At 49.9% G+C, this 27,774-nt stretch overlaps 1 protein-coding gene across 3 annotated transcripts; it reads left to right on the forward strand.

Annotated features, from left to right (window-relative positions):
• The first annotated feature begins 219 nt into the window (after positions 1 to 219).
• MAP7D1 (MAP7 domain containing 1) lies at positions 220 to 27,774 on the forward strand. Of its 3 annotated transcripts, XM_051987686.1 has the most exons (19): positions 220 to 636; positions 10,067 to 10,405; positions 10,650 to 10,718; positions 12,686 to 12,849; positions 14,480 to 14,594; positions 14,976 to 15,002; positions 16,463 to 16,573; positions 17,922 to 18,044; positions 18,331 to 18,479; positions 18,582 to 18,724; positions 18,811 to 19,139; positions 19,436 to 19,613; positions 24,900 to 25,059; positions 25,163 to 25,267; positions 25,529 to 25,582; positions 25,724 to 25,781; positions 26,063 to 26,171; positions 26,396 to 26,592; positions 27,067 to 27,774. In XM_051987686.1, the coding sequence occupies exons 1-19, from the start codon at positions 591 to 593 to the stop codon at positions 27,075 to 27,077; spliced, it is 2,487 nt and encodes an 828-aa protein (XP_051843646.1). In that variant the 5' UTR covers positions 220 to 590; the 3' UTR covers positions 27,078 to 27,774. The 3 variants fall into 3 exon arrangements, with proteins under 3 accessions (XP_051843646.1, XP_051843647.1, XP_051843648.1); XM_051987687.1 differs by lacking the exon at positions 14,976 to 15,002 and having other exon boundaries at positions 222 to 636; XM_051987688.1 differs by lacking the exons at positions 14,976 to 15,002; positions 16,463 to 16,573 and having other exon boundaries at positions 225 to 636.

Consider the following 27,774-nt stretch of genomic DNA (forward strand, 5'->3'; position numbering starts at 1 on the left):
CCCCTCCTCAAGCCTTTTTGCCGATATCTTTTTCCCTAGCAAAGAGGGGTCTTCGTGTCTTTAATAATTCCTTCTCTGCTAGAGGCCGAGCAGTAGAGGTTGACTCTTCCCACCCGTCTGCGCAGGGTCGCAAGAAGGACCCAGCCCTCCCCTTGGTGACACACTTGGTACAGGCCAGCTGAGAGACCAGGGCCGGAGCCGGGAATCTGTACAATAGCTCTGGGGCCGTGGCCGGGGCCGGGCCGGGACTGGGCAGCTGTCGAGGCCGTCGCCGCCCCCACCCCCACCGCCCCGCCCCGCGAGCCCGGCGCCCGCGGATCTCGGCCTCGCCAGCTGCACTGGGGCCTCAGAGTTCTGATCGTTTGCATTTGGAGGTTCGGGTGAGCCCCATCCCCCTGAGCTCTAGAAGAGGAGGAGGAGGTAAAGAAGGAGGAGGAGGAAGAAAGGAAGCCTAGGCGGGATGAGCCGTCCGATCCCTCCAGAAGCCACGGGGGTGGGAGAAGCACAGAGCTCCGACCGGCGCCGCCTCCGCGGCTGAGATCTCGAGGCGTTCCGCAGAGGAGCAGACCCCACCCCGCCGCCCAGGAGCCATGGACCAGGGCCAGCCCCAGGAGCCGGACCCCAGCCTCCCGCAAGGTACTCGCCGGATTTGCAGAGGGATGGGCGATGGAGTAAGGCAGGAAGGGAGGCCCTGGGTGGGCTGCTCTGCTCGGAGGCCTGGGAAGAGGGTGGGGGGCCGCCCGCCCTGGGCGTGGAACGATCCCCCTCCTCCCTCCCCGATCTCCGCCAGATACTGCTGGGGAGTGGAGAGTTTTAAAAATAAAAGCTGCGGCCGCGGCTCCAGGACACTGGCATCTTCTGACAGCTGCCCCCCCCCCCCAACCTTCCCCCCGCCCGCGCCGCCGCCGCCGCCGCCGTTTTCTCTTCCTCTAGCCGCGGCCGCAGCAGCCTTCGGGATGTACCCGCCCAGTAACCGGCCTCTCTCCCGATTTAGGCCCTGATATTCCCAAAGATTCTTCCTCCCTTTCGACTTGCAGCCCCGGCTACCCCTAAATATTCTCAGCTGGCTGCCCTGGAAATGGATCCCGGACTTTGCTGGATATCCCCAACCCCCACTTCTCTGCACCAGGGGACCACTCCTCATCCCCCACGCCGCGCCTCCCCAGCTCCAACTCCGTCCTGGCTTCTGGGCTCCCCCGACCCCCCCTTTCTCAATCTTGTCCCGTCACATGCCTCCTCAGCCCAGCCTCCGCTTCCCCTTCTCCAGCGTTTGTATATGGAGCGGTGGGGGTGAGAGTGGAAGTGGGGGCCAGTTGTCTCTGTTCCAACTTGTGGCGCTGCCTCCTGGGAAGGAGGCGCAGAGCCCCTTCTTCACATCCTGGTCTTCGGCAAGGATGAATTCCCACACATCAAAGAATAGTGTGGAGGAAAGAATAGTCCTGTCTGCTTAGCACAGGGCTTGGAAGGCTCCTTCCGCCCCCCTCTCCTTTCCTTGCGCCCTCTTACCCCCTCCCCACTCCTCGAGTTGTCAGTCTTTGGGACTCTGCCGATCAGAACCCAGCCTTCCCCACCAAGTTCCCTCTGGAAAGCCTAGAGAGCACCCCTCACGCGCACTGGATCCAGATCCTTAGTCCGCACACCACCCTCCCATTCAGATCCTCCTCCATTCCCCCATCGCTCCAGCTGCCACGAAGTGTGCGGGTGGCTGGGGCAGCAGAGGCCGAGGGGGAGGGGGGAAGCCCTGACTGCACTGTGGCTGCCAAGTAACTGGCAGAATAAAAGCGAAGGTTGGGGGAGGGGAGTGAAGGGGGAGGCGGCATTGTTAGGGGCGAGGGCGGGAGGCTGGGAGGGGGCCCTGACTTCCCTTAGAGCCAGGCCAGGCCCTGGGCCCCTAGGCCTCTTGCAGGGTATTGGGGAGGCTTGATTCTCCAGCCTCCAAGCTCATTTCAGAATTTGGGGGGGGGAGGGAGAGGAGCCAGAACAGAACCTCAGCCTCCTTCCCCTTCTGACTCCAAAAGACTTCTCCTTTTACTTCCAGGCCTGGTTTCCCTACATTTCCCAGCATCATCCTTAAACTGAGTTCCCTTAGGCCTCAGTTTCTCTACTCTATAGAATGGGGCAAAGCCCCCAGTTTACATCCCCTAGGTTCTGTCCATCTTCAAGCCAGGAATTTCTTGGATTTGGGTAAGAAGGAGCATTTTCCCCTAACCCCAACCTCACTCCTCCCACAAATAATTATTTCTGAGACTAGTTCTGAGACTACTGCAAGGATGGATGTGATTAGGAAGTGGGGAAAGGTTTGGTGAGGGGAAAGAAGGAAAAGCAATCTTTTCTGGACTGTCACTATAGGGAAGCCTATAGAACTGGGAGTTCAGGACCACCTGAGTCCCTCTCATTGACTCAGGCAGAAATGTGGTTCACACCTAACCCACTTTGTTTCCAGGAGTCAGAATCTAATCCTAGTCACCTCCTTGCCCCCTCAGGGCCCCAAGCTCAGGATGAAACAGTGGCTGTGGGTGTGGGGGATCCCAAGATAGGTGGGGTTGCTCTGATGCCCAGTGGGTGTTCACTGTAACCTCCCAACCACAGCCAATGTTACTAGGATGGGTGCTTAGTTGTGTTCTAGGGTGTGGGAAGAGTGTGGGATACTGGGAGGGGAGGGTCTGCGGCTGTGGGGTAATGTGGCTGGGGCTTAGAACACGAGTCTGACAGCTGAGATGACTGGATTTCTTTTTCTTTTCTCTGATGAAGCTTGAGAGAGCTTCAGGATTTTGGAAGTTTCCCAAAGACACTGGCAGGCTCTCTAGGGTCACTGATATCTCCTTCTTCCCAACCCCTCTACACTCAGGGGTCTCCACAGGTCCCTGGCAGACTGGCAGATGGGGAACAGGAACTGGAGAGGGAAGTGGCCAGTACACTGAAGTTACTGACTTGAGAAAAGGGTTTGAATGGAAAAACTAAGTTTACGTGGAGGAGAGGCCATTATCTACAGAGATGAAATCAGGTGACGAATGGGACCACTTGTTTGATTTACAGAGAGTAGAAGAGAATTCTGAAGGGGCATATGTGAATTTGGAACTTTCGAAAGGATGACTATTCTGTAAACTTAGGTGGGGAGACTAATCTCTACAGAATGGACTTGGTTGGATAGACTGGTATGTCTTATAGGCTGCTCTGGATGAGGGAACTGGTTTGGATAGAGAGGGAAGAACCCTGGATAGGATGAATGATCTCTACCCAGAAACTACACAGTCACAGTCCAGAATATAGAATATTGGGCTTGTCAATCAGTCAATAAACATTTATTTATTAAGCCCCTACAATGTGCTGGTCATTGTGCTAAACACTAGGGATACAAAAAGAAGTAAAAGTCCTTACCCTCAATGAGCTTACAACCAGTGGGGAAAACTTGGGTTAAAATTCTGCCTCTGACACTTACCAGCTGTAAGTCACTAAGCCTTTCAAAGTCTGTTTCCTCCTTTGTAAAAGGCGAGCACCTGTAGCATCTTCTTCCCAGACCTGTCAGTTTTTGCACTGGGTGACCCAGAAGACTTGGTGAAGTTTTGAGCTATGAAATTTGTGTGAATGTCAGTGCTTATGATGAGGTAGGGACCTGATAGAGTTTTAGGGACAGATAGGCCCTGACGCTCCCTGTGGCTCAGGCCTCCCCCTCCTTCTTCCCCTTCTCCTCTCCCAACCTTCCTATGTGGGCCGGATGGGTCCTAGTAATGAGGCTATTAATGAGCCCTAATGTGCTGTCATGCATATGCAAATGAAGGAAAAGGGACTGAGAGTTCCCTCGGGCTCAGTGCTAGCGCCAGGCTTAGGAAGGTAGAGGTACCCTCTTCCCCAATTCCTGGTGGGAGTAGGTCTCCTTATTGACCCCTCCTCTGGGAGAAACCCCTCATGGGCAGCCACTGAGGAGCACTGGGGGCTGGCTAAAAGGTTAGAGAGTCTCTTAGGAAAGGAGAGCTCTGCTTTTTCTGGCCTGAGGCCCCAGGGGGCCAGGCAGCCATGCCTACTGGCACCAGCTGGGCCTCTGGGTAAAGGGAGCCAGCCGGGTGAGCCCCAGATAATGTAGCTTTGTTTTGAGGGTGGCAGCCCTGCCTGGCACCCCTGGGCACAGTCTTCAGTGTTGCTGTGCCAGCTGCAGGTCCTGTTCATTCACCCCCCAATCATTGGAGAGGAGTGGGGTAGGGATGAAGGGTGATAGGAAGATGATACCCCAAGCTCTAGACATCTACTCCTCACAGTGCCCCTTCCCAACCTTCTCCACTCTAGGGGGCCTCACCAACCCTTTAGTCTTCACAAAGCCAAAGGAAGTGGAAATATGGCTGTTAGGTAGATTTGTTCTCTGACCTTGGACAAGGTCATTTAACCCTCCTGACCCTCAGTTTCCTTTTCTGCAGAATAAGGGAAGTTGTATTAACGGATTTCTTCAGCTCCTATCAGTGCTAAGATTTTATGTTCAGTGTTTTAAGGCTCCATCCCCATTTCTGAGCTGTGATTTTTGGAGGTGCCCTCTATTTGCAACATGGATTAAGTTACCTGGATGAAGACCATTGCCTTCTTTCTTCTGGGATACTTACACAGATTCTAAAATAGTGAATTGGAAGGAGCCGTGTATCTAGCATTCCCCGGCCCCTCTGCTTTTACCCTGGACCCCTCTCTCCTGCTCCCACCCTCACTTCCCCAGAGCAGGCTTAAACTGCCTACGGTTCTACCACTGAGAATCCCTGAAGCAGAGCCTGCTGGGGTCCTTGGATGAGTCCAGTGAGCTGAGACCAGGGGGTTTGGGACCCGATTCCACCTTCTTTGTCCCAAACTCCCTTCCTTTCTCAGGGAACTCAGCTCTTGATTCCTAATCCCTTGGTTTCCAGCCCCAGATCTGAGCACCAGAGAGAAAAGGCTGGCTGGAGTTCAAATCAAAGGTTTAGGAGCTCTAAGGGTCTGGCTAACAGGTCTGCAGGGTCTGGTGGGGCCCAGGCGGGATGTCATCATTTCCTGCCCTAGAAATAACAGGAAGTGGGTGCTCCTGATTGGAGACTGTGAACAATGGCGGGCTGGGGCCAGGCCAGTGGGAGAGGAAGGTTCCTTTCCCCCTGGTCCCTCTCCCCCCTCCCCAATCCTCCCCTCGGGGCTGAGTGATACAGAACCAAGCAGCCTGGCACCTCATCACAGAACAGATTCTTCTTCCAGGGACCTCAGAGATGTTAAGATCAGGACACTGGTCTGTGAAATGAACAGGCTGGACCTGACTTTTAAGGTTCCTTCCGATTCTGCTGTCAAACTAGGGTGAAGGATGGTTCAAGGATTGTAGATGGAGAGTGGGAAGGCCTTCGGAGGAAACTTAGACCAACCCTTTTCATTTTACAAAGGGAGAAACTGAGGGCTGGAGACCTAAGTGACTTGCTTAAGCTCACACAGGTATTAAGTAGTAGAGACAGGATTTGAACCCAGGGCTTCTGGTTTCAAATCAATTACTCCACTGCTTCCCATAAAAGCCACCTTCTGCCCTCTAAGAGCTAATATCTGAAAAAAATTGCCTCTCTGGGCAAAGAACGGGTGCCCCATAGTGTGGGAGAAGGCTTACAATGTCGCACAGGGCTAATGGTTTGATTTGTTTTGTTTAACTGTATCAATAGCAAAGTACAGCTTTGGGGGAGGGAGTTATCATTGGGAGGTGACAGATTTTTTTTAAGCTTCTATGGTGAGCCTCCCTGATCTCAGAATCCTGGGGTTCCGTGTCAGTATTATTGGCCGGCCCTGGACCAGCTTTTGGCAAGGCCCTCTCTTTGGGAAGAGGTCCAGCTCCCCGGATCTCTCTGGAGAGTCGCCCCGGTCTCACAGTGGGGGAGGTTCTAGGAGGGAGCCCTTGTGAAAGCAGGATTGGGCAGAGGGGTTGTGGCTGGCTGCAGACAGGGCGCCCAGAGCAGGCCCATCACTTGGGCAGGGCAAAGGGCAGCGTGTGGTGCAGGCCGGCCGGGCGTGAGTCGGACACAGGTTTGGGGCCCTCCCTCTGCTCCTCGGGCTCTGTGGGAATCGCAGGAACAAGGGCTGGCCCTCTGGTTTGTTGCTGTAAGGAGCTTCCAGATGAGAAAACGGGTTAGCGTTTCCTTGTGATTGTACAGCCTAGAAACCAATAAGTTAAGTGAATTTCCCAGGGTCACAGAGGCAGAATTTAAATCCCAACCTTCCTGTATCCTAACCTTACCCACAGTGGCTGTCATGGAAATGGCTACATGTTATATGTGTGCATACATGTGTGTACACATACAAACACGCATCTATGTGTGTAAATAAATAGAGATGGACAAACCCGTGTACACACATGTAAATGCATATACATGTGTGGTGTAGGTATACACACAATCTCCATTTGTTTGTTTGCTTATATGTAAACACAAAGAGAGTAACAAGAGTAGGGGTGAGGAATAATGTGTGTGTGTGAGGGTTTTTTTTGGTCTGGGATTAGATTTTTGAGTCAGAAGATGAGAATTCAGATTCTTTCTCTGCTACTTGGTATTGTCGTGACCTTGAGTAAGTGACATTTGGAGTCTCAGTTTTCTCATCTGTAAACTGAGAACCATGGACCAGATGGCTTCAAAAGTGTCTTTCAACTCTAAATCCATGTTTCTCATGGTGGTGCTGATGCTGACGATAATAATAGTAATAGCTGGTATTTATTGTAGTCCTTTAAGGTTTTTGAAGTTGTCTACACATATTATCACGTTCAGAACTCACAAGAGGTAGTTATGGGTAGATGTTAGTATCACCCCCATTTTATGGATGAGGAAACTGAGAACTAGAGAAGTAAGCAGCTTGCCCAGGATTGTATAAATATTAAGCACTAGAGGCAAAATTCTAACCCAGTTCTTTCTGACCAAGTCCCACATTTTATCTTGCTGTGTGCCGAGTTCCATATTAAGTACTAGAAAAGAAATGGGAGATTTAATAAGATGTGAACCCTGTCCTCATGGGAGCTTACAGTCTAATGGAGAATAAGACACATTCAATTGATCAAAGATGGACAGAAGCAGCTACACCCAGAGAAAGAACACTGGGAGATGAATATAAACTGCTTGCATTTATGTTTTTCTTCCCGGGTTATTTATACCTTCTGAATTCTTGTGCAACAAGAAAACTGTTCGGTTCTGCACACATATATTATATCCAGAATATACTGTAACCTATTCAACATGTAAAGGACTGCTTGCCATCTGGGGGAGGGGGTGGAGGGAGGGAGGGGAAAAATCGGAACAGAAGCGAGTGCAAGGGATAATGTTGTAAAAAATTACCCTGGCATGGGTTCTGTCAATAAAAAGTTATTTTAAAAAAAAAAGAGAGAGAGAGAGAATAAGACACAAATACAGATAGTTCTGGTGCATAATATGAAATCCCACACTTTATCCTGCTATGTGCTGAGTTCCATTTTAGGTGCTAGAAGAGAAATAGAGATTTAATACGATGTGAATCCTGCCCTCATGGAGCGTACAGCTTAGTGGAGAATAAGACGCAAATAAAGATAGCTCTAATACATAATATGACATGGTTAAGATCTTTCTGTGAGTCTTCCTTTCTTGCTCTATCTGTGTATGAGGTTGGAGGAGGGAGTGGCTGACAAGGGTGGCCATTTGCTCCTCTTCCTTCCCTCAGCTCAAACTTCTGTGGCTGCTTTTGGGAGACCAGAAAATGTCCATGAATTACAGATGCTGAAAACTCTCTGCACTAATTATAGAGTGAAAGGGTGGGCTGCCTCAGCCTCTTCTGGGCTCTGGCCCCTATCTGGGCTCATCCCTATTCCTCTGCCTTTCTCCGGGCTGGGGCTGTTGTTACCGCCAGACCTGTTGTCATCCCCTCCCCTTCACACCAGGTGCTTCACTTCCTGCCATATCAGAGTGGCCAGCCTGGGCAGAAGTCTCTGCCTGCCCTGCATTCCCATCCCCTGAGCTCAGCGCCAGACTCTCGGAGCACCTGTGTCCTTCTGCATAGTAGCAGAGGAGAATGGAGGGAGATTTCTCCCCTTTTCCCCAAGGCTGCCCCTCAGAACAGAGCACCCCTGCTTCCTAGAGGGGTAGGGGCAGAGGAGCAGCAGGCAATGTGCTGGGGGGACTATCGCCTGGAGGGTGAAGAATAGGAGTCTGAGCCCTTGACATTGTGTGTGCTTTGTAGTGTAGTGTGGTGGAACGAGCTCCCCATCTTTCAGAGAGCTAATTGTTAATTAATGTTTTAATTCCTAGCTGTGTGACATCAAATAAATCTCTTACACTTTCTGGGAGAATTCCATCTCTGCAAAAAGAAGGTTTTTCCATTCTACTGCTTTGAATCTACCCTTCCCCCTAGTTTGACACATAAGATCATAGACTCATAGAGCTAGAAGAGAGCTTAAGAGTCTAGCCCTCTCATTTTACAGATGAGGAAACTGAGGCAGAGGTTAAGTGACTTGCCTAGGATCACATAGCTAGTCAAGTATCTGAGGTGGGGTTTGAATCTAGGTCTTCCTGATTATAAATCTGAAGTTACCTCACCCCTATTCCCAGCCAAGTCATAGGCATAGAATCAGAAAAATCTCATAGAGGGTCCATCGTGGACATCCATTCCAACCTGTACCTGAGCAGGGATTCACCTTATAATGATCAGCTTCCATTGGTCATTCCTCAGGGATGGGGAAGCTCATAATCCCGAAGCTGCTGATGTTGCTATCAGGCAACTCTAATGATATATTTTTGTTTCTTTGTTTTCCAAAAGTTTGAAAAACTATTTTATTCATGCTTCCTACCCTCCTCCCTATTAGTCCACCAGATTTATTAAGAACCTGCTGTGTGCCAGGTACTGTGCTAAGTGATGAGGATACAAAAAAAGTCAAAAACACAGACTGTTCTTTCAGGAGCTTCCAGTCTAGTGAGGAAGACAACATGCAAACAGCTATGTACGAACCAGAAATAGACAGGATAAATTAGAGATAATAAACAGGAGAAGGCACTTAAGTTGAGGAGGACTGGGAAGGGTTCCTTTTCAGAAAAAGGAAATTTAGCATTGACTTAAAAGTTACCAGGGAAGCCAGGAAGCAAAGATAAGAAGGAAGAGAGTTCACAGCCAGTGTAATATCCAAGTAATGCCTTAGAATTAAGGCATTCATTGATTAGGAATTAATTGGAATTCCCTTGGAATAAAGTACAGTTAAGCAACAGTAATAATAACTGGTATTTCTAATATGCTTAAAGGTTTGCAAAGCACTTTACAATATTTTCATGAGCCTCATAAGAACCCGAGAAGGTAAATGCTGTTACTATTCGCATTTTACAGAGGAAGAAACTGAGGCAGGGGTTTGAAGGTCCAGTATTCTGTCTACTGCATCACCCTGCTGCAGTAACAACACATGGAGCGGGTTTGATAATGCAGGCTAGATTTTGTACCCAGAATCCACCATATCTCTAAGGAGGAACAGGAGACATACTTCCCCAGATGACATCACCTTTGGTCATTGCAATGATTAGAAGTCCTTCTATGTTGTTTACTGTGGCCATTGTGGAAAGGGTTGGCGTGCTTCTGCTGACTTAACTCCTCATCTGTTTGGGAGCCTTCCTGAGAATCCCTTCGATTTGTCGTTTCATATTTCATCACATTCATATGCCCCAGTTCATTCAGTCATTCCCTGGGCAGCAGCCTCCCATTGTTCATCCTGTCCTTCGCTACTAAAAAACTTAAGAGTTCTAATTGTGAGGCAGTTTTTCCTCACGTTAGACCGCAATCTGTCTTCCAATGACTTTTGTATTCCTTGTTCTGCCTCCTGGGTTTAAGCAGAATAAATCAAATCCCTCTTCTGTAAGACAGCATGAGATACTGAGGAGATTCATCATGTCCTCACACCACCCCCAGCTCTTCTCTTCTTCCCCAAAATGCTCAGTTTCTTCAAACAACCCTGAGACTTCCCCCCTGCCTTTGTCTCCCCTCTCACAGGGCAGCTTACACTGGAAGGTGGCTGCTCCGATGCTTCTTCCCTGAGTCTGGGATCTAAGTTTTGGGGAACTGACTTCCCTCTCTGTTCTTGGCTTTTGATTTCCAGTTGAGGCAGCTGGGAACTCTGCAGCCCCAAGGATTTCCCCTTCAGGTGACTTCTCCCCACAGACGCCTGCTCTGATTCCAGACACCCCTCCAGACACCCCGCCGGCCACGAAGAGTCCACTAGGGAGTGCTCAGCCCCCCGCCTCCCCTACCCTGGAGCTGGAGACCTCTCTAGAGCAGACAGTGATCCAGAAGGATGACGCTCTCCTGACAGAAGACAAAAGTGGGAATCTTGCCCCACCGCCCAAAGGGACACCCCAGGACTCCAAATCCCCTTCTAGAAGCAGTCAGCCATCCCCAAATGCTGCCCCAGGCTGCACTAGCCCCAGTCCTAGACAAGGTAGGTGTGCGCTCCTTCTGTATTCCCTTCCCATGCCCAGAGTCCAGCAGCGTTTCTTCTGGGGTGCAGGTAGATGAGCCTGAATGCTTGCTTACCATGGCCAGCTCCTGCAAGCTTGGGTCACCGCTCCCCTCTAAATTTAAGGTCAAGACTTCCCTTTCTCCCATCTGGGAAGTGGAGGCTTGTCCCAAAATGGGGACTTTGAGTTAACTCCAACTCTTGTCTCTCCCCACGTGGTCCCCAGATGCCAAGAAAGCTGGAGAAAGACATAAACTGGCAAAGGAACGGAGAGAGGAGCGGGCCAAGTATCTTGGTGAGTAGAACATTAAGGACATAGAGGAGAAGGATAGAAATCTCAGAGGATCTTCTGAACGGGGAAAGCCCACAGAAGGGTCTGGCTCACTCTGATCAGGACTAACTTTCTCCCCCTGCTCTTGGGAATCAAGTTAAAGATTGTCATGGTCTGATAAAATAGACCTTGGTGTAGACAAAAGACCTCTGAACCTCAAGTCAGAGTTCAAATCCCAGGTCTGCCACTTAAACCAAATCTATTTCATTTTCCTAATCAATAAAATGGGGACAGTGATAACACCTCTCTCCTAGGGTTGTTATAAGGATAGGATGGGGTCATGTTTGCAAAGTGCTACATGAAATGCTAACTATTATTATTTCTTCTCTGACTCTGGGCAAATTACTTCCCCTTCTCAGCCTCAATTTCCTCCTAAAGAGTGGGCTGAATGACTAACATGGAAATATATTTAAAGTGATTGTACATCTATAACTTATATCAGATTGCTTGCTGTTTTGGGGAAGGAAGAAGTAAGGGAGGCAGGGAGGAAAAATTTGGGACTCAAAATCTTACAGAAATAAATGTTGAAAACTATCTTTACATGTAATTGGAAAAGTAAAATACTATTGAGGAAAAAAATGAATCTAATACAGAAAAAAAAAGAGTGGGTTGATCTTGATGATGTCTAAAGCACCTTCAAGCTTTAAACGCTATGATTATCACAGTTCCTCTGACCTTGAGCTCCTGTTCTTATTCAATTTATTTCAGCAATTAAATATCTACTACATGCAAGACTTTGTTTTAGGCAAAACTGATGCAAAACCAAAAGGAAAGGGATCCTGTCCCCAATAAGTTTGTAATCATCTAAGGGGGAATCAGTTTATACCGAGATAAATCCATAGAAAATAAATACGAAATAATAGAAGGGCAAGAGGCAATCCAGAGCAGTCTTGTGGAATCTTTTGTGACATTCAAAAGACATTGAAGACAGATTGATTCTCAGAGGCAGAGGTGAAGAAAAAGAACATTTTAAATGTTCTTTAGGGCACAGCCTTTGCTAAGACACAGAGGAGGGGAAGAGGATGCTTTGTATGGGGAACAGCAAGAAAGCAATTCAGCTGGAGGAATAATAAGGAATTTGTCTGTAAAAAATAGATTAGAGCTAGATTGTGGTGCTTTAAATAACAACTTGAAGAGTTTGTGATGATGATAACTAGAATTTATATTGCCATTAAGTTTTGCAAAGCCTCTTTACATATATTCACTCATTTATATTTTATTATAGAGACAGCAGGTACAGTGGGCATTGAAGAAATTTTCTGAGCAGAAGAATGGCATTATGGGACCTGCATTTTAAGACTAGCATTTTGGTAGTTGGGTAGAAGATGGATTAGACAATTAACAGCTAGATAGAATAATGCTAGACTTGTAGGAAACAAGATTTGAGTTCCATATCCTGTGTTAGCTGTGGGACCCCCAACAAAGTCACTTTCATTTCTGGACCTCAGTTTCCTCTTCTGTAAAATTAAGAGATTGGAATCTGTAGTCTCTAAATCTCTATCCCAGGGGAGGGACTGGCAGCAGACACCTATTGCAATGATATTAATGATGGCAAATGAAGTTTCACGTCTGCATGAGTTAAAAGAAGGGGATAAATGGGAAAGTTATTGTTGAAGGAGAATTGATAAAGACTTAGTCACTGATTAAGTGTGGGGAATGAGGGAAGAGTAGAACACAGCTCTGAGGTTAGCTGCTCAAGGGATGAGGAGGATGTCGGTTTCTCTGACAAATACAGGGAAATTGGAAGGATGGGTTGGTTTAGGAGGTAAGAGATAAACCTGCTTTTTTTCATAAAGCTTCCTATTGAGATTAGAGTAAGAGAAAAGACAAAAGAACGGCATCAGTCAGGATAAACTTGGGGGGAATTGGATTTGGACGGAGGTGACTGGGATAGGCTCCTGCCCACTCCCCCACCTCTGGTTTTTTGGCAGCTGCCAAGAAAGCCATGTGGCTAGAGAAGGAAGAAAAGGCCAAAGCCCTCCGAGAAAAGCAGCTCCAGGAGCGGCGCCGACGGCTCGAGGAGCAGAGGCTCAAAGCGGAGCAGAGAAGGGCGGCCCTGGAGGAGCGGCAGCGGCAGAAGCTGGAGAAGAACAAGGTGGGTGCTTGTCTCCCCGTGTGGGAGTTCCTTCTGCTCCGAGGGTGGACAGAGAAAGCAGGATGGCAGAGGGGGTGCATCCACGAACTAGGAGTCCCCTCTGAGGCGTTCACTAACTCAGGGACTCTGAGCAAATCTTTCATTCTCTTTGAACCTCAGTTTCTTCATCTGTAAAATAAGATAATAATATTAGAGAGGTCCTAAGGCTTAAAGGAAATCTATGCAAAGCCTTCCATTTTCAAACCTTTAAAAAGCTATATCTCTATTAAAATTACTAATATTTAAAATCATATTTTTTAAAAATTTATTTTAAATTTAAATTAAAAATTACTTTAAATTATTTACAATTGCTACGTGTATTAGTTATTTTTATTAGAGGCATTTTTGTATGCACACATATGTATACTTATCTCTATGCATACATCTGTGGAGCCTGTGGTGACAGTGGAGGCTGAAGATCAGGGATCACATACTGCTTCTGGCATTTAACTGTCTGGACAAGTGACTTTTCCTGACTTTATTTATCTATCAGATGAGAAGATGGGCTAGATGGCCCCTATGGTTCCTTCTTGCTCTCGAACTCTGATCCCTTTGACGTTCAAGCTTTGATTTAATACGCACCTGTATCAGTGTGTGTCTTGCGGAAGGATCAGTGAGGGGCAGTCCATAGGAATGGGAAGGAGGGTTTGTCTGGGATGCACGAACAACCCTGTTCTGTGCCTTCCACATGGAGCTCAGAGCTGATCCTGGAAAGAAAAAAGCATGAGGTTCTGCCCTCAGCAAACCCCAAGTCCAAGTGAGCCATTTAGGGAGATATCCTGTCTCCTAAAAATGACCTGAAAAATCATTTTTTAAAAGCATAAAAACAAGCAAGGTGTGCCTATACCCTCATTCTCTGCTACTGGGCAGGAGAAGAGGAAATAAGCACTTATGTAATACCTACTATGAGCCAGGTACTTGACAAATATTATCTCAATCTTCATTATTATTATTATTATTTTTATAGTTGAGGCAAATAGAGTTTAAATGACTTGTCTGGGGTCACATGGCTAGTAACTGGTTGAGGCTAAATCAGAATTCAGGTTTCCCTGATTCAGGGTCAATGCCCTGGGCACTGTGCCCCTTAGCTATCCTTGAGGCTGAGGGGAGTGGGTTGCCTGAACTCAGGAAATGCCAGGCTTGTGAGCCTCGGGTGGCTAAGTGCTTTGCAAACTTAAGTCACTACATAAATGTGAGCTGTTAGTAGGATCCCCTAGGGGCAGCTAGGTGGCTCAGTGGATAGAACACCAGGCTGGCCTTGGGAAGACCCAAGTTCAAGTGTGACCTCAGAAACTTACTAGCTGTATAATCTTAGGCAAATTGCTCTCTCCTGTCTGCCTCAGTTTCCTTATCTGTAAAATGACCTGGAGAAGGAAATGGCAAACCATTCCAGTATCTCTGCCAAAAAAAACCCAAATTGGGTCACGAAGAGTTGGACACAAATGAAAATGACTCAACAATAACAGTTCTGCTCAGGGCTAATCTAAGGCTTCCCAGAAGGGACAGGTTTTGAGCCTGATTCTGCAGGAAAACAAAATTAAATGGAGAAGGGGACTCTCAGAGTTAACCCCTGCCCCTGCCCCATCCCCAGGAACGTTATGAAGCTGCTATCCAGAGGTCAGTGAAGAAGACGTGGGCAGAGATCCGGCAGCAGCGCTGGTCCTGGGCAGGAGCCCTGCAGCAGAATTCCCCTGGACATAAGACCAGTGAGTGGGCAGATTGGTGGGTATAGGAGGGGCTGCGGTTGGTGGTGGGGATGTTGGAGTTATCTGAGAGTATTGGAGTAGGTAGGTCTGTATGAGGGAGGGGGAGAGGAGCTTTGAGGTCCTACACAACTGTGTGTAGAGGGGCGAGGGGGGGGCACTCCATTGCAATTTCCCCAGCATACCCCACACCTGGGCTCACCAGGTAGGGGGTACATATAACTCAAGGGGAGCATGGGGACAGGGGAAGATGGGCACAAAGCAGAGATCTGGGGATTAGCTAACTGGGGGCCTCATCTTATGTGATGGATATGTTTCTGAAAACTGCAAAAACTGAAATTTTGTAAATTGAATCCTTCCCATTGCCTGCCATTATCGTCTCAGAGAGATGTCATCTTCAGTTTTTATTCAGTAAGCAGCCACTCTTAACACTTGAACTGAAAGTTTCCCTGATTTCTTGCAAGTAATTAATGATTTGTAAACAAGTACCGTGATGTACTCAGAGGAGTTCTTATTTAAGATAATTACCCTCTAATTTATCTGTTAAATAAGTTTGGGGTTTTTTTGGTACATGAGTTTTCGGGAAGCGGGATTCATTGTACTTCGGGCTGATCTCTATGTCCAGGGAAAGTGTGTGTTTGTATTTGTGTATTTGTGTACGTGAATGTCTCGGTGCAGATCTGTCATCAGCTATGTGTATTTTGTGTGTCTGTGTGATGACATGTGTATGACGTCTGTAGATATTGGTATATCCCTGTGTACAGCTTTAAGTCTGCATGTTGCCACGTATTTCTGTGCTTGTGCGTCTTTGTATGGTTTTTCATGGGGACCAGTGTGCCATTGTGCTTTAGAGGCCACGGGGAGGAGATTTATAGATTTGACTGGGTTCAAATCCCAGGGTTTGGTTTTTGGTTTGTTTTTGGTTTTTGGTTTTTGGTCTCAGTCACATCACCTCTAAGGCCTCAGTTTCCTCATCTGTAAAGTGATGGGATTGGACTAAATTGAGAGTCTTAACTTGAGGTCCATGGACCCCTTAGAAGTCCACATATCAATTTCAAGGAATTAATGATTTTGGATGGGGAAAAAAATAAATTCTTATTTTCAGTAACTTCTAATGGAAATTTAACTTTTCCTTCAGTTATTTAAAAACATGATTCTGAAAAAAAAAAGATTCTTAGGTTTCATCAAAGGGTCCAAGATGCATGAAAAGGGTTAAGACCCCCTTGGACTCAGGTCCGAGTCTAGGTCACTAAGTTCCTCACCATTCCAAATCCCGATTATGTGTATGTATATGTTTTTCTGTGCTTTTGTGTATCTTTATATGTGTAGATCTTTAGATGAAGGGTCAGCAGGGCTGAGGGTATCAACTGAGGTTCAGAATGTGGAAACTGTGGGGTTTGAAAAGTGTATCAGGGCTCTGAGCAGTTGTGATGGCCTTAGCAGCAGGGGTGGACACAGCCTGGAGGAGGGGCTAAGGCAGCCATTAAAGACATCTTTGCCCAGAGCAAGATCTAGTCTCACTAGTCCTCCCTGGGAAAGAAGACCACAGGCTGTGGCCACCGATCCCCTTAGAAATGTCCCCCTTTCCCTAGCCTGGCCCTTTCCCTGACAGAGCGACTGTGTCTCCCCTCCTGGGGCTGAATCTATCCCATGTCCCTTCCTGCCCTTCCCTTGCCTTCTCCTGATCTTCCCTCCCTCTCCCTTTCCTCTTGAACCTGCTTGAAAGAGCATCCTGCATGGAAGGCCCTATTGGGCGCCCCTGGCTTCCTGGCCCCAGGCCTGGCCCTCCCTCCCCCTGGCTTCCTGGCCCCAGGCCTGGCCCTCCCTTCCCCTGGCCCTTGGCTCTAATGCCCGTGTCTTTTCCCCTCCAGGTGGAAGCAGGTGCTCCATGTCGGCAGTAAACCTGCCTAAACACGTGGACTCTATAATCAACAAGCGTCTCTCAAAATCCTCTGCCACGCTCTGGAACTCCCCCAGTAGAAGTAAGAGGCCCAGCCTGCCATTGCCCAGAGGCGGCCCCAGCAGTAGGGCTGCTTCCCAGACTAGGCCCTGGCCCGGTCCCAGCCCCAGCCACTTGTGAGAGGGATTTGTGTCGGGCCCAGGTCAGACCCCTAAGGTCCCATCTGGTTCTGAGTTCTGTAGTTCAGGGAAGCATCCTGAGCCTCGGGCCCGGCCCATCCGCAGCTCTGTGGCCGCCGGAAGGGCGCAGTTACTGAGAGCCGAGCTGTGTGTCTGGGGCCGGAGGAGCCGGACGGACAGAAGCCCGTTCCTCCAGCCTCAGACCCAGCCCTAAAGGTCAGCAGGCCCGAGCTGAGGGGCCAGAGCCTGGAAGGCCTTCCCAGGCAGGGAGACAGGGAGAGGGCGCGCCTGTGCTGTCCGGCCTCCTGGAGCCCCCGGCTCTCTTGCTGGTTTTTGCAGCATCTCCCCTGTGTGCCCGGGGGTTAGCCCGCAGGGGCATTTGGAACAGGGACGCCCTGGGTCCCGCGGCAGCTCCTCCCCCAGTGAGGGACAAGAAGGGCGCCATGTCCCCATCCCAGCTAGCGCCGTGCCCACATGCCAGCCTGTGAAGTGGTGGATTTAGGAGTTTTTGGAGGTGGTAGGGGAGTTATTTATAAGCTCCTTCAGCCTTTATTTGATTGCTCAATTGCCAGGCAACCAAATCAGCTGCTGCTAGGCCCCACCTGACTGAGAAGGAGTAAAAATAGATGGAGCAGCTGAGGGACTGGGAGAGGCGCAGGGGCAGCTGGGCAGGGCAGACCAGGGCACGGGGGCACCTCAGAACCCAGGCCTCCTGGGGCAGGAAGCCTCTTCACCTGGAAAGGGAGAACCTTTTCGGGGTGGGGCCTCCTTAGGGAATGTCCGGGCTCAGGCTGAGCCGGGCTGGGCGGCCCCCCTTCCCGGGGGCCAAGGGCAGCAGCTGGCGGTGCCCCTGGATGTCGGGGCCTGCGTCACTAGGCTAGCACCCCCTTTTTGGCTGGGCCAGGGGAGAGGTCAGGAGCTTGTTCCTGGGCTGTGTAACTTCTCTGGCTCTGGTGTGAGCCCCAGCGCCAGGGTTATTGTTGGATGAGCCAGGGCTCTCGTATTCCTGGGGAGTGGTCGCCCACCAGGCAGGAGCGATGCATGCGAGGTTAGGGGAGGGAGGGGCTGCTCTGTGTGTGTGTGTGTGTGTGTGTGTGTGTGTGTGTGTGTAGCTGTGTGTGGGTCCTTGGGCTCGTCCATGTGTGGTTGTCGTGCACCTGGCGGGGTCTCGCGGTCTCCCCACGGTCGTGACCATCGGGGGGTGGCCAGAGGTGACTGCTTCTGCTCTCTCCCCCCTTCCCGCCACCCCAGATCGGAGCCTGCAGCTGAGTCCTTGGGAGAGCAGCATCGTGGACCGGCTGATGACGCCCACGCTGTCCTTCCTGGCCCGCAGCAGAAGTGCCGTCACCCTGCCGGGGAATGGCAAGGACCAGGGTAGGGGCGCGCCGGGGCTCCGTGAGGGAGGGGCTGGGAAGGCTCCCGTGAAAGCCGGGGTGTCCCTGTCCGGGGTGCTGTGTCTCCGTCAGTCAGACCCTCCTACCGCAGCCCCGAAGCAGCCCTGGCAGGGAGGGAGCCTGAGTATTGCTATTATTACTGTTTTATATTGGGTGAAATTGAGACCAGAGAGGCGGGCCCTGCCCAGAGACCCATGGCCAGCAGAGCCTTCGAGGTCAGAGTTTTTCAGAGGCCCCCTGCGCTAACCCACCGCGTTCCTCCCTAGTGGTTCCCATGTGCCCTCGCTCCGCCTCGGCCAGCCCCCTGACTCCCTGCAGCACCCCCCGGAGCCTCCACCGATGCGCAGGCGCCGAGCGCAGGAAGGCGGCGGGCAGCAGCCCCGCCACCCCCCGACGGCGGCTCGAAGCCTCCCCCGTGAGTGCCCCTGCGACCCCCGGGCCGGGCTCCCCAGGGTGAGGGCGGGCGCGGTGCTGACCGAGGGGCTCCCTCATGGGGCTCCCTCCCTGGGCTTTGCAGGCGCAGAAGAAAAAGGATAAGAAGGACAAAGACCGGGAGAACGAGAAGGAGAAGAGCGCCCTGGCGAGGGAGCGCAGCCTCAAGAAGCGCCAGTCTCTGCCCGCGCCCCCTCGGACCCGCCTCCTGCCCGCCGCAGAACTCAGGTGGGCGGCGCCGCTCTGCCCCGGGTGGGACAGAGGGGCCGAGGAGGATCCACAGCCATTCTGAGCTGTCGCTCTTCCTCCCGCAGCCCCAAGTCTAAGACCCGGCCCTCTTCTCCCTCCACGCCTCGGCACCGGCCAGCCTCCCCCTGCCCCAGTCCCGGCCCGAGCCCCGGCCTGCCTCCCAAGCCTCCCTCCCCCCGGGGCCCCACAGCCACGTCCAAGAGACGGGCCCGGAGAAAGGAGGAGGCTCAGGAGAGCCCCGGCCCCTCTGCGCGGGAAGAGAAGAACAAGGAAAAGGCCAGGGAGGAGGAGAAGGCGCCAGCCGCTGCAGCCTCGCCCTCGCCGGCCGCGCCCCCGTCGGCCAAGGAGCTGCCCAGGGCAGAGCCGGCTAAGGCTCCCGGGGAGCCGCCCTCAGGTAGGGCCCTTCGGGGAGCAGAAGGGAGGCCTCGGGCCTGAGGAGGAGGTTGGGGGGGTGCCTGCTCTGAGTCAGGGTCTGAGGGGAGGCAGGACAGAGCGGGACCCCGGGCCTCTGTTCCCCGAGCTGGGGGGATTGTGGGGAAGCTGCAGGGTTTGGGATCTAGGGGACGGTGGGAGTCAGTGGGGAGAAAAGATGTCTTAGGTCAGCACACAGCTTAGTGGGAGGGTTTCCACAGACAGAAGCCAGGGCGAGCACCAAGGCCACCTGACAGGTGGGTCTGGGCTTCTCTCCAGGTACTACCATCCCAGCTTTGCCCCCAGCCCCCACGCCCCCTCCCACCTCTGGCAAACCCACGGCCGGCACCACGGACCCAGAAGAGGCCACGCGGCTGCTGGCGGAGAAACGGCGCCAGGCCCGAGAGCAGCGAGAGCGGGAGGAGCAGGAGCGGCGGGAGCAGGAGGAGCGGGACAAGTGAGTGTGAGAACTGAGGCTTGCGCCAGGGTCCTTCCGTGGGCAGGGGACGGGGGCACAAAGGCCCGGGACCGCCGGGAGGAGGAGTAGACAAACACCCTCACGCCCTTTCCCGTCGGTGGGCACCGCGTTTCCCTCCCCCTCCTCAGCCCCTCAGAGCTTACAGATTGTTCAAACGCGGGCACTCGCCCTTATCAGAATCTGATAAAATGTGTCCCCACACATTTCATGGTCTTCTGGAAGTGGAGGGAAGTGCCGAAAATTGAGTCTGAATTGAGAAATAGGTCTCTAGGGGTGGCTTCAGGGCTCTATCCTGGCCCAGTTTTGCTCTATAACTTTATTACTGATTTTAATCAAGTTATAGATGTCTGTGATTTTTGGCAAACCTCTTAATCCTAGAAGGGATGGCTAACGTACCACATGATTGCTCCTCAAAAATCATGGCAGGCTGAAAGGAGAGACCAGATCCATTAAGATGAAATTGTAGGAGTCAATGTCCAACACCTAAGGACTATTAGGTCTGTATTGGGACTATTAGGTCCGTATTAGGACTATTAAAAAATAGTCCTCACTCAGACTAGGTGAGACATGACTCAGGTAGTTCATGTGAATGAGCTGGGGGTCTTAGTGGATTACAAGCTCAAGATGGGTTAGTTATAGCACACAAAAAGGCTTATGTAACATTAGCACCAGCTTGTCCAGAGTGAAAAAAGCAACGGTCCAGTTGTCCTGTGCTCGGTAAAAATGCTCCATTTTAAGGACACTGACACACTTCCCAGAAATACTGCTCAAGAGCGGTTCCCAAAGGCTATTTTAGCAGAGTGAAAGCCGCTTCAGGTCCTGTGAACATGGGTATAGTCCAGGGCTGGGTTATATTTTATCACTGGGCATCAGGACAGTGTGGTTCTGTAAAAAGATTGTTAGCTCTGGGGTCTGAAGAGCTGGATTCAAGTCTGTCCCCTGACGTTTGTCCCTTAGCACTACCTGCAGAACTTTTACTTAGAAAGTCACAAACTCACTGACCTTCAGTTTTATCATCTGTACAGTGGGGTTGGGGAGTTGGATTAGGTGACTCTGAAATCCGTTCCTACTGTCCTATGATCAGTCCGGCTGAATACACCAGCAGGCTAAGCACTAAAGGATAAAGGACTCAGGAAGCAAGGAGTCAGTGGCCATCAGCCCACCTGTCCTGCTCACATAGTGATGACGACAGGGGTAGAAAATGGGAGCAAGAATCACCATCTGCATCATAACTTACCTGTTGGTACTGATTCCCTCCTAGAAGAACTGAATCACAAATGAACTGACATGTTTGTTGCTTAATGAAGGCACGAGATAAAAATTTCAGCTAAATGGTAGGCTAGCTCACAGGCTTTCTTTGGAAAGGAGAAGGTAATAAAGGGTCTGCAGCTGCTATTATTTCTGTACTGCACCCAAGATCAACAAGAAAATCCTCCCATGAAGCACTTGGTCATTACAAAGTTCATGATGAGCACAGGTGAAGGGAGCACCATGAAACTTCTATGTCTGTGTCTACAACTTGTGTGTCAGCATCTGGAGCTTGCCAAGGATGCAATACAGAAATTCTAGGAAGACCTAATAGGACTCTCCAAACCAAGACAAGTAAGGTCTTGATGTTTGATGCTTTCAAAGCAAAGATAGAACAGGAAAAGGCAGTGAATAATACATTGAACAGCATGGTTTCTAATTAAGAATAAGAGACCAGAGAGAAGTAGATGATTCAGAGGTCACATGTCTATATATAATAAAAGTTTTCCTCAAGATATGGACATGGTACATACCTAACATCATTACTAAAACAAAGAAAAAAAAAACAAAGAAAACAGTAATTTAACTATATCGTAACAGGAGAGTACTATTTATCAATGTAGAAATAATAATAATAGCTAACATTTATATAGTGCTTATTATGTACCAGACAATGTGCTGAGCATTTTCAATTATTATCTCATTTGATTCTACAAGTGCTTTTATTATCCCCATTTTACAGATAGGGAAACTGAGGGAAAAAAACCAGTTAAATAACTTACTTAGGGTCACCTAGCTAATAAGTGTCTGAAGGTAAATTTGAACTCAAGTCTTTTCGACACTATGCCTACTACTCTGTCCTCCACATTACCTCACTGCCTCCAAATTATTTCAGAATCAGAATCAGTTGTCTTTGTGAAATCAAATCATTAATTGCAAAGAATGTCAAAATTAACATCAAATTAGAAAAATAAGATGATGCTTGCAATTATAAAGCTCCTTTATAATGATCTTTTTAAAATAAGTTCTTGAAGCAGAACATGGGAAAGGGATAAAAGCAAAAATATTGATTATAATTATTGCTATCTATTTCTTAGTGAAATTTAACCACTAGAAATTAATTGCCAGAACTTGGAGAGTAAAAGAGCCCAGAAAATACCCCAGCAAATCCTCCTTCAATATGTAAGGATAAAAAGCATCAAGTGAGAACTATTTAGAATACAAAAAACTATTACAGAGGATAGGTGATTTCACCTTTTAAAAAAATAAGAATCTTATTGGTACTTTTTCATGTTTACATCAAAGACATTTCTGAATTGACCCTTCTTCTTATCCCGTGAATCTTCCCTTGTAACAATAAAATAGATGATAGGAAAAAACCAAACAGACCAGCCAGCATGTCTGACACTTGCAACATCCTGCACCCATAATCCCCCACCTCTCTAAGAAAATGAAAGAGATGCATTTAGGATGATAGAAGATTTTGAAACCTTTTCTTCTCATCAAACAAACTTGCAAGAAATCTTGTTATGAAACTCAGGTACAAAGTATTTAGAAGAAATGAAAGGAAGACAGTGAAAAAGAATGACAGTTCTAGAGGGATCTATTCAAATCATCAGTAACGATAGAAACAAGTTTAAACTTGAACACCTCAGTATCCACTGTTCTATTTAAGGGAAGTGTCAATGATATTTAAGAAATTTGAGTTTAGAAACGAAAGTATCAGAGTGTTGAATGTGATACTAGTTTAAAAGGACTCAGGGATCGATTTTCAAGATATTTCAGAGAGGGATATTCAAAAAAACCATATATACACTAGTATGACATTATAAAGCAGTATTCGTGTACTCCTTCAAAAAGCTGTCACTTTATTCATGGCCGAATAGGGTTGACATCCTTGTTTGGGAGACAGTTTGATACAGTGGAGAGAAAGTTGATTTTGGAGTTAACAGATTCCATTTCCTGGCTCTCATGCTTACTAGCTACTTGACTTTGGACAAATCTTTTAACCTCTGAGCCTCAGTTTCTCCTCTAACCCCAGTGAGAGGGTTGGAATTGATTATTCTGAAGTCCTTAATTATAAGATATTTGAAAAGGCATCTTTTATTGCCGCATATCTATCTGTGGAGGACTGTGGGGTACCAAACAAACTCAGAAAAGATTTGAAAAGGTATCTTCCATCCCCACATACCTTTCTGAAGAGGTGGGAGACTGTTGGTGGGAATACAGCACATGTCAACTCTAGCCCCTACCATTTCCCCTCCCTTTTTAATCTGTTAGTTCTCATATATGACTTCATATTTCAGTGAGATCAATTTTATCTAGAAAACTCAAATGGCAAACAATCTAAGATAAATCAAACATGGTCATCTCCTGAGTTACTTCCTCCCATGCTCTCACTTCCCAGCCCTTCAGGTGATTAAGGCTTTGAGTCCTTGGGTCTTTGACGTAGTAATTGTATTAGAGCCACTCATGCTGTATGAGATCAGGGGCAAGTGAGAGAACTTCCTACGGATGAATACAGGTAGTGTGATGTGTCACCTGTGATGATTTGTCATCATTGCTAATAACTACCAGAAAGTTGAGAAATCAAAGGTCTCTCATCACTGCAGATAGGACTGTGTCATGTCCTAAGCCAGGTGTTAGGGGGAATAATGAAACCTCCCAAAATAGAATATCCAACATATGGATATTCCTCCCTTAGCAAGAAGGGAGGGGAGATCGTAACTGCTTCCAAGCCTCTGATTTACTCAATGAGATAAAGAGATAGACGGTTATATAGAAAGATATGACTATCTGGATATATATATCTGTTTTTTACCTTCTTTCCTAAGATTCTTTTTAATCCATACCCTGATAAAACTGCCCCCATATTCTATGATCTCTGAATAGTCTTTTGGAATTGGTGCCAATCTATAGACTTGGTTTTAAAAGATATTGGTAACTTTTGATCCAGATGCACACTTTCTCATCCTTACACAATGTTTATAGGTTTATATATAAAGGAAGGGTATCCTGATGAAGGGAATAGCCTTTCAAAGACGATTCTCTACAGCTGGCCACATCTTCCCAGTCACATAGTTTGACTGAATTGTAAAGAATATAATATCCCATTATGTTCTTTGTTTGATTACAAACAAGTATTTGACTCAGTGGAGAAAAATCTACTCATAAAGATGAACTGCCAGCTAGATTGTGCACATGGGAGGTTTCAAAGAGGAAGACATTTTCAGAAGTTCACCTCCAGCCTCAGATACTTATCTGTTGTGTGACCTTGGGCAAGTCACTTTACCCTATTTGCCTCAGTTCTTCATCTGTAACAATGACCTGGAGAAGGACATGGCAAACCAATTGGATATCTTTGCCAAGAAAATTTCAAAATGGGGGAGCTTAGGTGGTGCAGTGGATAGAGCACCAGCCCTGAAGTCAGGAGAATCTGAGTTCAAATGTGACCTCAGACACTTAACACTTCCTAGCTGTGTGACCCTGGGCAAGTCACTTAACCCCAACTGCCTCAGCAAAGATAAAGAAAATTCCAAAAAGGGGTCACAGAGAGCCCAACATGGCAAACATTGAACAACAAAATCCTACTTTCAGGGGCCCTGTTGCCATTACATATCTAACAAAATACTGGCAAACTTTAATTTACCCATCTCACAGGATGTCGAAAAGACTTGGAACCAGGCTTATGAGAGAGGAACTAGAGAGGTTTAGTGGGAGAAGGAAGGGGGCTGAAGGGTCGTCATGTGAATGAGGGACTCTACTTGATGCCAAAGGACAGAGCTGGCAGCAGTGGGAGGAGGGGTCGGTTTGGCCCAGAAGGAAGGGGGAAGAAGTGTCCCGGACTGGGAGCAGGGAGTTCCCCATCCTTGGCGATCTTCAGGCGGAGCTTTGTAGCTGATTGGTTAGGGACCGGTGTTTATAGGGAGGCTCTCCCCCTTTTCGTAAAGAGAAGTGTCCTAAAAGGGGGGGAAGGGAGGACTGGGCCTGAACTCCCGGCTGTCTCGTCCCCCACAGGAGACTGAGAGAGGAGCAGCTGGCCCGGGAGGCCGAGGCCAGAGCCGAGCGGGAGGCGGCAGCCCGGCGGCGGGAGGAGGAGAGGCAACAGCGGGAAGAGCAGGAGGCCCGCGAGAAGGCCCAGGCCGAGCTCGAGGAGCAGGAGAGGCTGCAGAAGCAGGTGCGAGGGGGCGCTTGGCTTCTGGCCGGGGCTCGGCCAGGGCTGCGGGTGGGGGGAGGCTGGAGGCCCCCGGCCCAGCCCTCACTGCGGGTCCCTTTGGCAGAAGGAGGAGGCTGAAGCCAGGTCCCGGGAAGAGGCCGAGAGGCAGCGGCTGGAACGAGAGAAGCACTTTCAGCGAGAGGAGCAGGAGCGGCTGGAGAGGAAGAAGGTGGGGATGCGGCGGGGAGGAGGAGCAGGGTCTGTGCGGGAGCTGCCCGCCCCTCCTCCCGCCCCTTAGGGGCGGGGGTGTCCGCTTTGTTGTGACTGGGAGCCCCGGGCCGGGGTTGCCGCGCCCTCCTCGGAGGTTTAGGGCCGGGCTCTAGCTGGTCTCTGCGTTAAGGGCCCTTCAGATCGCCAAAGTCTGGGCAAGAGTCTGCTCTTCTTATCGTTGTTACGATGATTAATGGGCGGGTGTTTCCTTGGGCTGCAGCGGCTGGAGGAGATCATGAAGAGGACTCGGAAATCGGAGGCTGCCGAGTCTAAGGTCTGGCTCCCCCGGGGAGGGGGGCGTCTTCGGGCTGCGGGAGGGGGCTGGCTTCTGCAGGGAGGGGGCTTCCCTTGGAGCGGAGGGCCTGGTCTGGGTCCCCCACCATTCTGACCCGCCCCCTTTCCCCCACCCAACTAGAAGGTGGATAGGAAGATTCTCAATGGGAAGGAGGCCAAAGCCGACCACTCCAGCCCAGGTACTGGGGGCCCTCCCCGCGGGTGGGGAGCGCTGGGCAGGGAACAGGTGAAGTGGGGGAGGGCTCAGGGACTTCTTCCCATGCTGAGGCTCCCTCCCCACTGAATCTCCCCCTCATTTGATCCCTTTTCTTCCCCCTCCCCCCCACTAAAGCCCTCCACTCTTTCAATGACCGTTTCCAACTGAGTCCTCCTCTCATTAAACTTTTCCTTTCCACGGACCTCTTTGCGGAAGGGACCTTCCATTAAGGCCCCTTCCCCCTCTGGGAATTCTTCCTTGCAGAGCCTGAGAAATTGTCTGAGCCTGAGAAGGTGTCTGAGTCCCTGGCCAAAGGCCTGGAAAAGGAGATTCTGCCAAGAGAGGGACAGCCTCCTCAGGAGCCTCAGTGGAGGTATATCACCCCTGAATCCGAGCCTCCTCCCCCAGCCTATACCCCAGAGAGGGGAGGGAGTCAGAGGGAAGGTGAACAGGACTTCTCCCCCTGCTCTGAGGTTACTGGGACCTTGGGCAGAGTTTGTAGGTTTGTAAAGGCTCCAGGAGACTTCAGGGTTAGAGGGATACCCCTGGAGGGCCAAGAGAGCGGGAGTCAGAATGCGCCCCACTCTGTACCCACAGCATGCAGGGGAAAGAGGCAGGGCCACTGGTGAATGGACTGCAACCAGCTGCTGTGCACCAGGAGAATGGCTTCTCTCCCAAGGGGACCCCCGGAGAAAAGGGGAGCCCCCTCAGCAGAACTGGGGAGTCTCTGCTGCCTTTTGCTGAGGCTGAGGCCTTCCTCAAGAAAACTGTGGTGCAGCCTCCCCAGGTCACAGGTATCACACTAGATCCTTGCTCCCCTATCACCCCACTGCCTTCCTAGCCCTCTCCTATGAGTCCCTACTTATTCTGATACCTTCCATTCATTCTATCCTCTCCAAACCAAAACATCCTTCCTTGCTCTCCGGAATCTTTCTTGTCCTCCCCCAATCTTACTTATACTTCCCTCCAGGATCCCCTTCCTCTTCTTGACAAATCCTTTCTGTCCCTCCTTGACTTCCCACCAAATCCTTCCTCTGGCTTTCCTCTCTGAAGAATTCCCTATCCCTGGGCCATCTTATCTCTCCCAGTTTCCTCCCCCAGTGCCCCTCCTTTTTTCCTCTAACTCCTCTAGATTCCTCCCCCACTAGCCCAGACGCATTCTCCACCCCCAGCTCTATCCCAGAATGCTCTTCCAAGCTTGCCAAGGTGACTCAAAAGTTGCTGGCTGTTCCTGCGACTTACATCCCCTTTTTATCCTCTGTCCTCAGAAGTCCTCTAAGGGGCTGCCCCCAGTTCCAGAGCACTGCACTGTGCCTCTGTCCTCAAGCCAGGGCATCCCAGTGCCCCCACCCCAGGAGTGCCACAGACCCCCCAGGGATTTCCCCCTGGACAAGGAAGAAGAGAAGACGGGAACAAAAGACAAGACAACTGCTGGAGCTGGGGCTTGGGCGAGGAGCGAGGACCGAGGACGGGAGGGGCGATGGGGTCTCCCGGTTCCCAGGGAGCATCCTGTGTGTTGTTTTTAATCCGCACCTTATTAGACTGACGATGTCCCTGGCCTCTGCTGCAGCCAGGCCCTGCCTCCCACACCCCTCCCTCTCTCACACATCTTCACACCCCTGCCACTGACTGGGTCTCACTTGTAGTATTTCACTTTTACTCTTGGAAGTGACCTTCTGGGTACAATGTCTGTGAATAATGTATATAGCATGCCTCCCCTCCCTCCTGGGCCCAGTCCTCTCCCCCTGGGGCTGGGCCAGCCCAGGGCTTCACTGGGAGGTTTTTCTCTATTTAAGGGTAACCAAAGGGCCTCCCCTAGGCTCTTACAATGAGGGAGTAGCCCCAGTATGGGGAGAGGGGTGGAATGGGGATATTGGGAACTCAGGGGAGCCTGTACCCACATCCACCCCAACCTCGGTGTCAGTGTTACAGCATATGAACAAACTTATCCGGAAATAAAGCCAGATTCCTGCCAA

Source organism: Antechinus flavipes, chromosome 3, assembly GCF_016432865.1.
Source record: "Antechinus flavipes isolate AdamAnt ecotype Samford, QLD, Australia chromosome 3, AdamAnt_v2, whole genome shotgun sequence".
Taxonomy (NCBI): Eukaryota; Metazoa; Chordata; class Mammalia; order Dasyuromorphia; family Dasyuridae; genus Antechinus; species Antechinus flavipes.

Bases quoted from the DNA above. Each gene is read 5' to 3' on its own strand.
- MAP7D1 (XM_051987686.1), top strand. From the start codon at position 591: ATGGACCAGGGCCAGCCCCAGGAGCCGGACCCCAGCCTCCCGCAAG. The intron at 19,140-19,435 runs GTAGGGCCCTTC...GCTTCTCTCCAG, and splicing joins TCCCGGGGAGCCGCCCTCAG to GTACTACCATCCCAGCTTTG. The intron at 26,172-26,395 runs GTATATCACCCC...CTGTACCCACAG, and splicing joins CCTCAGGAGCCTCAGTGGAG to CATGCAGGGGAAAGAGGCAG.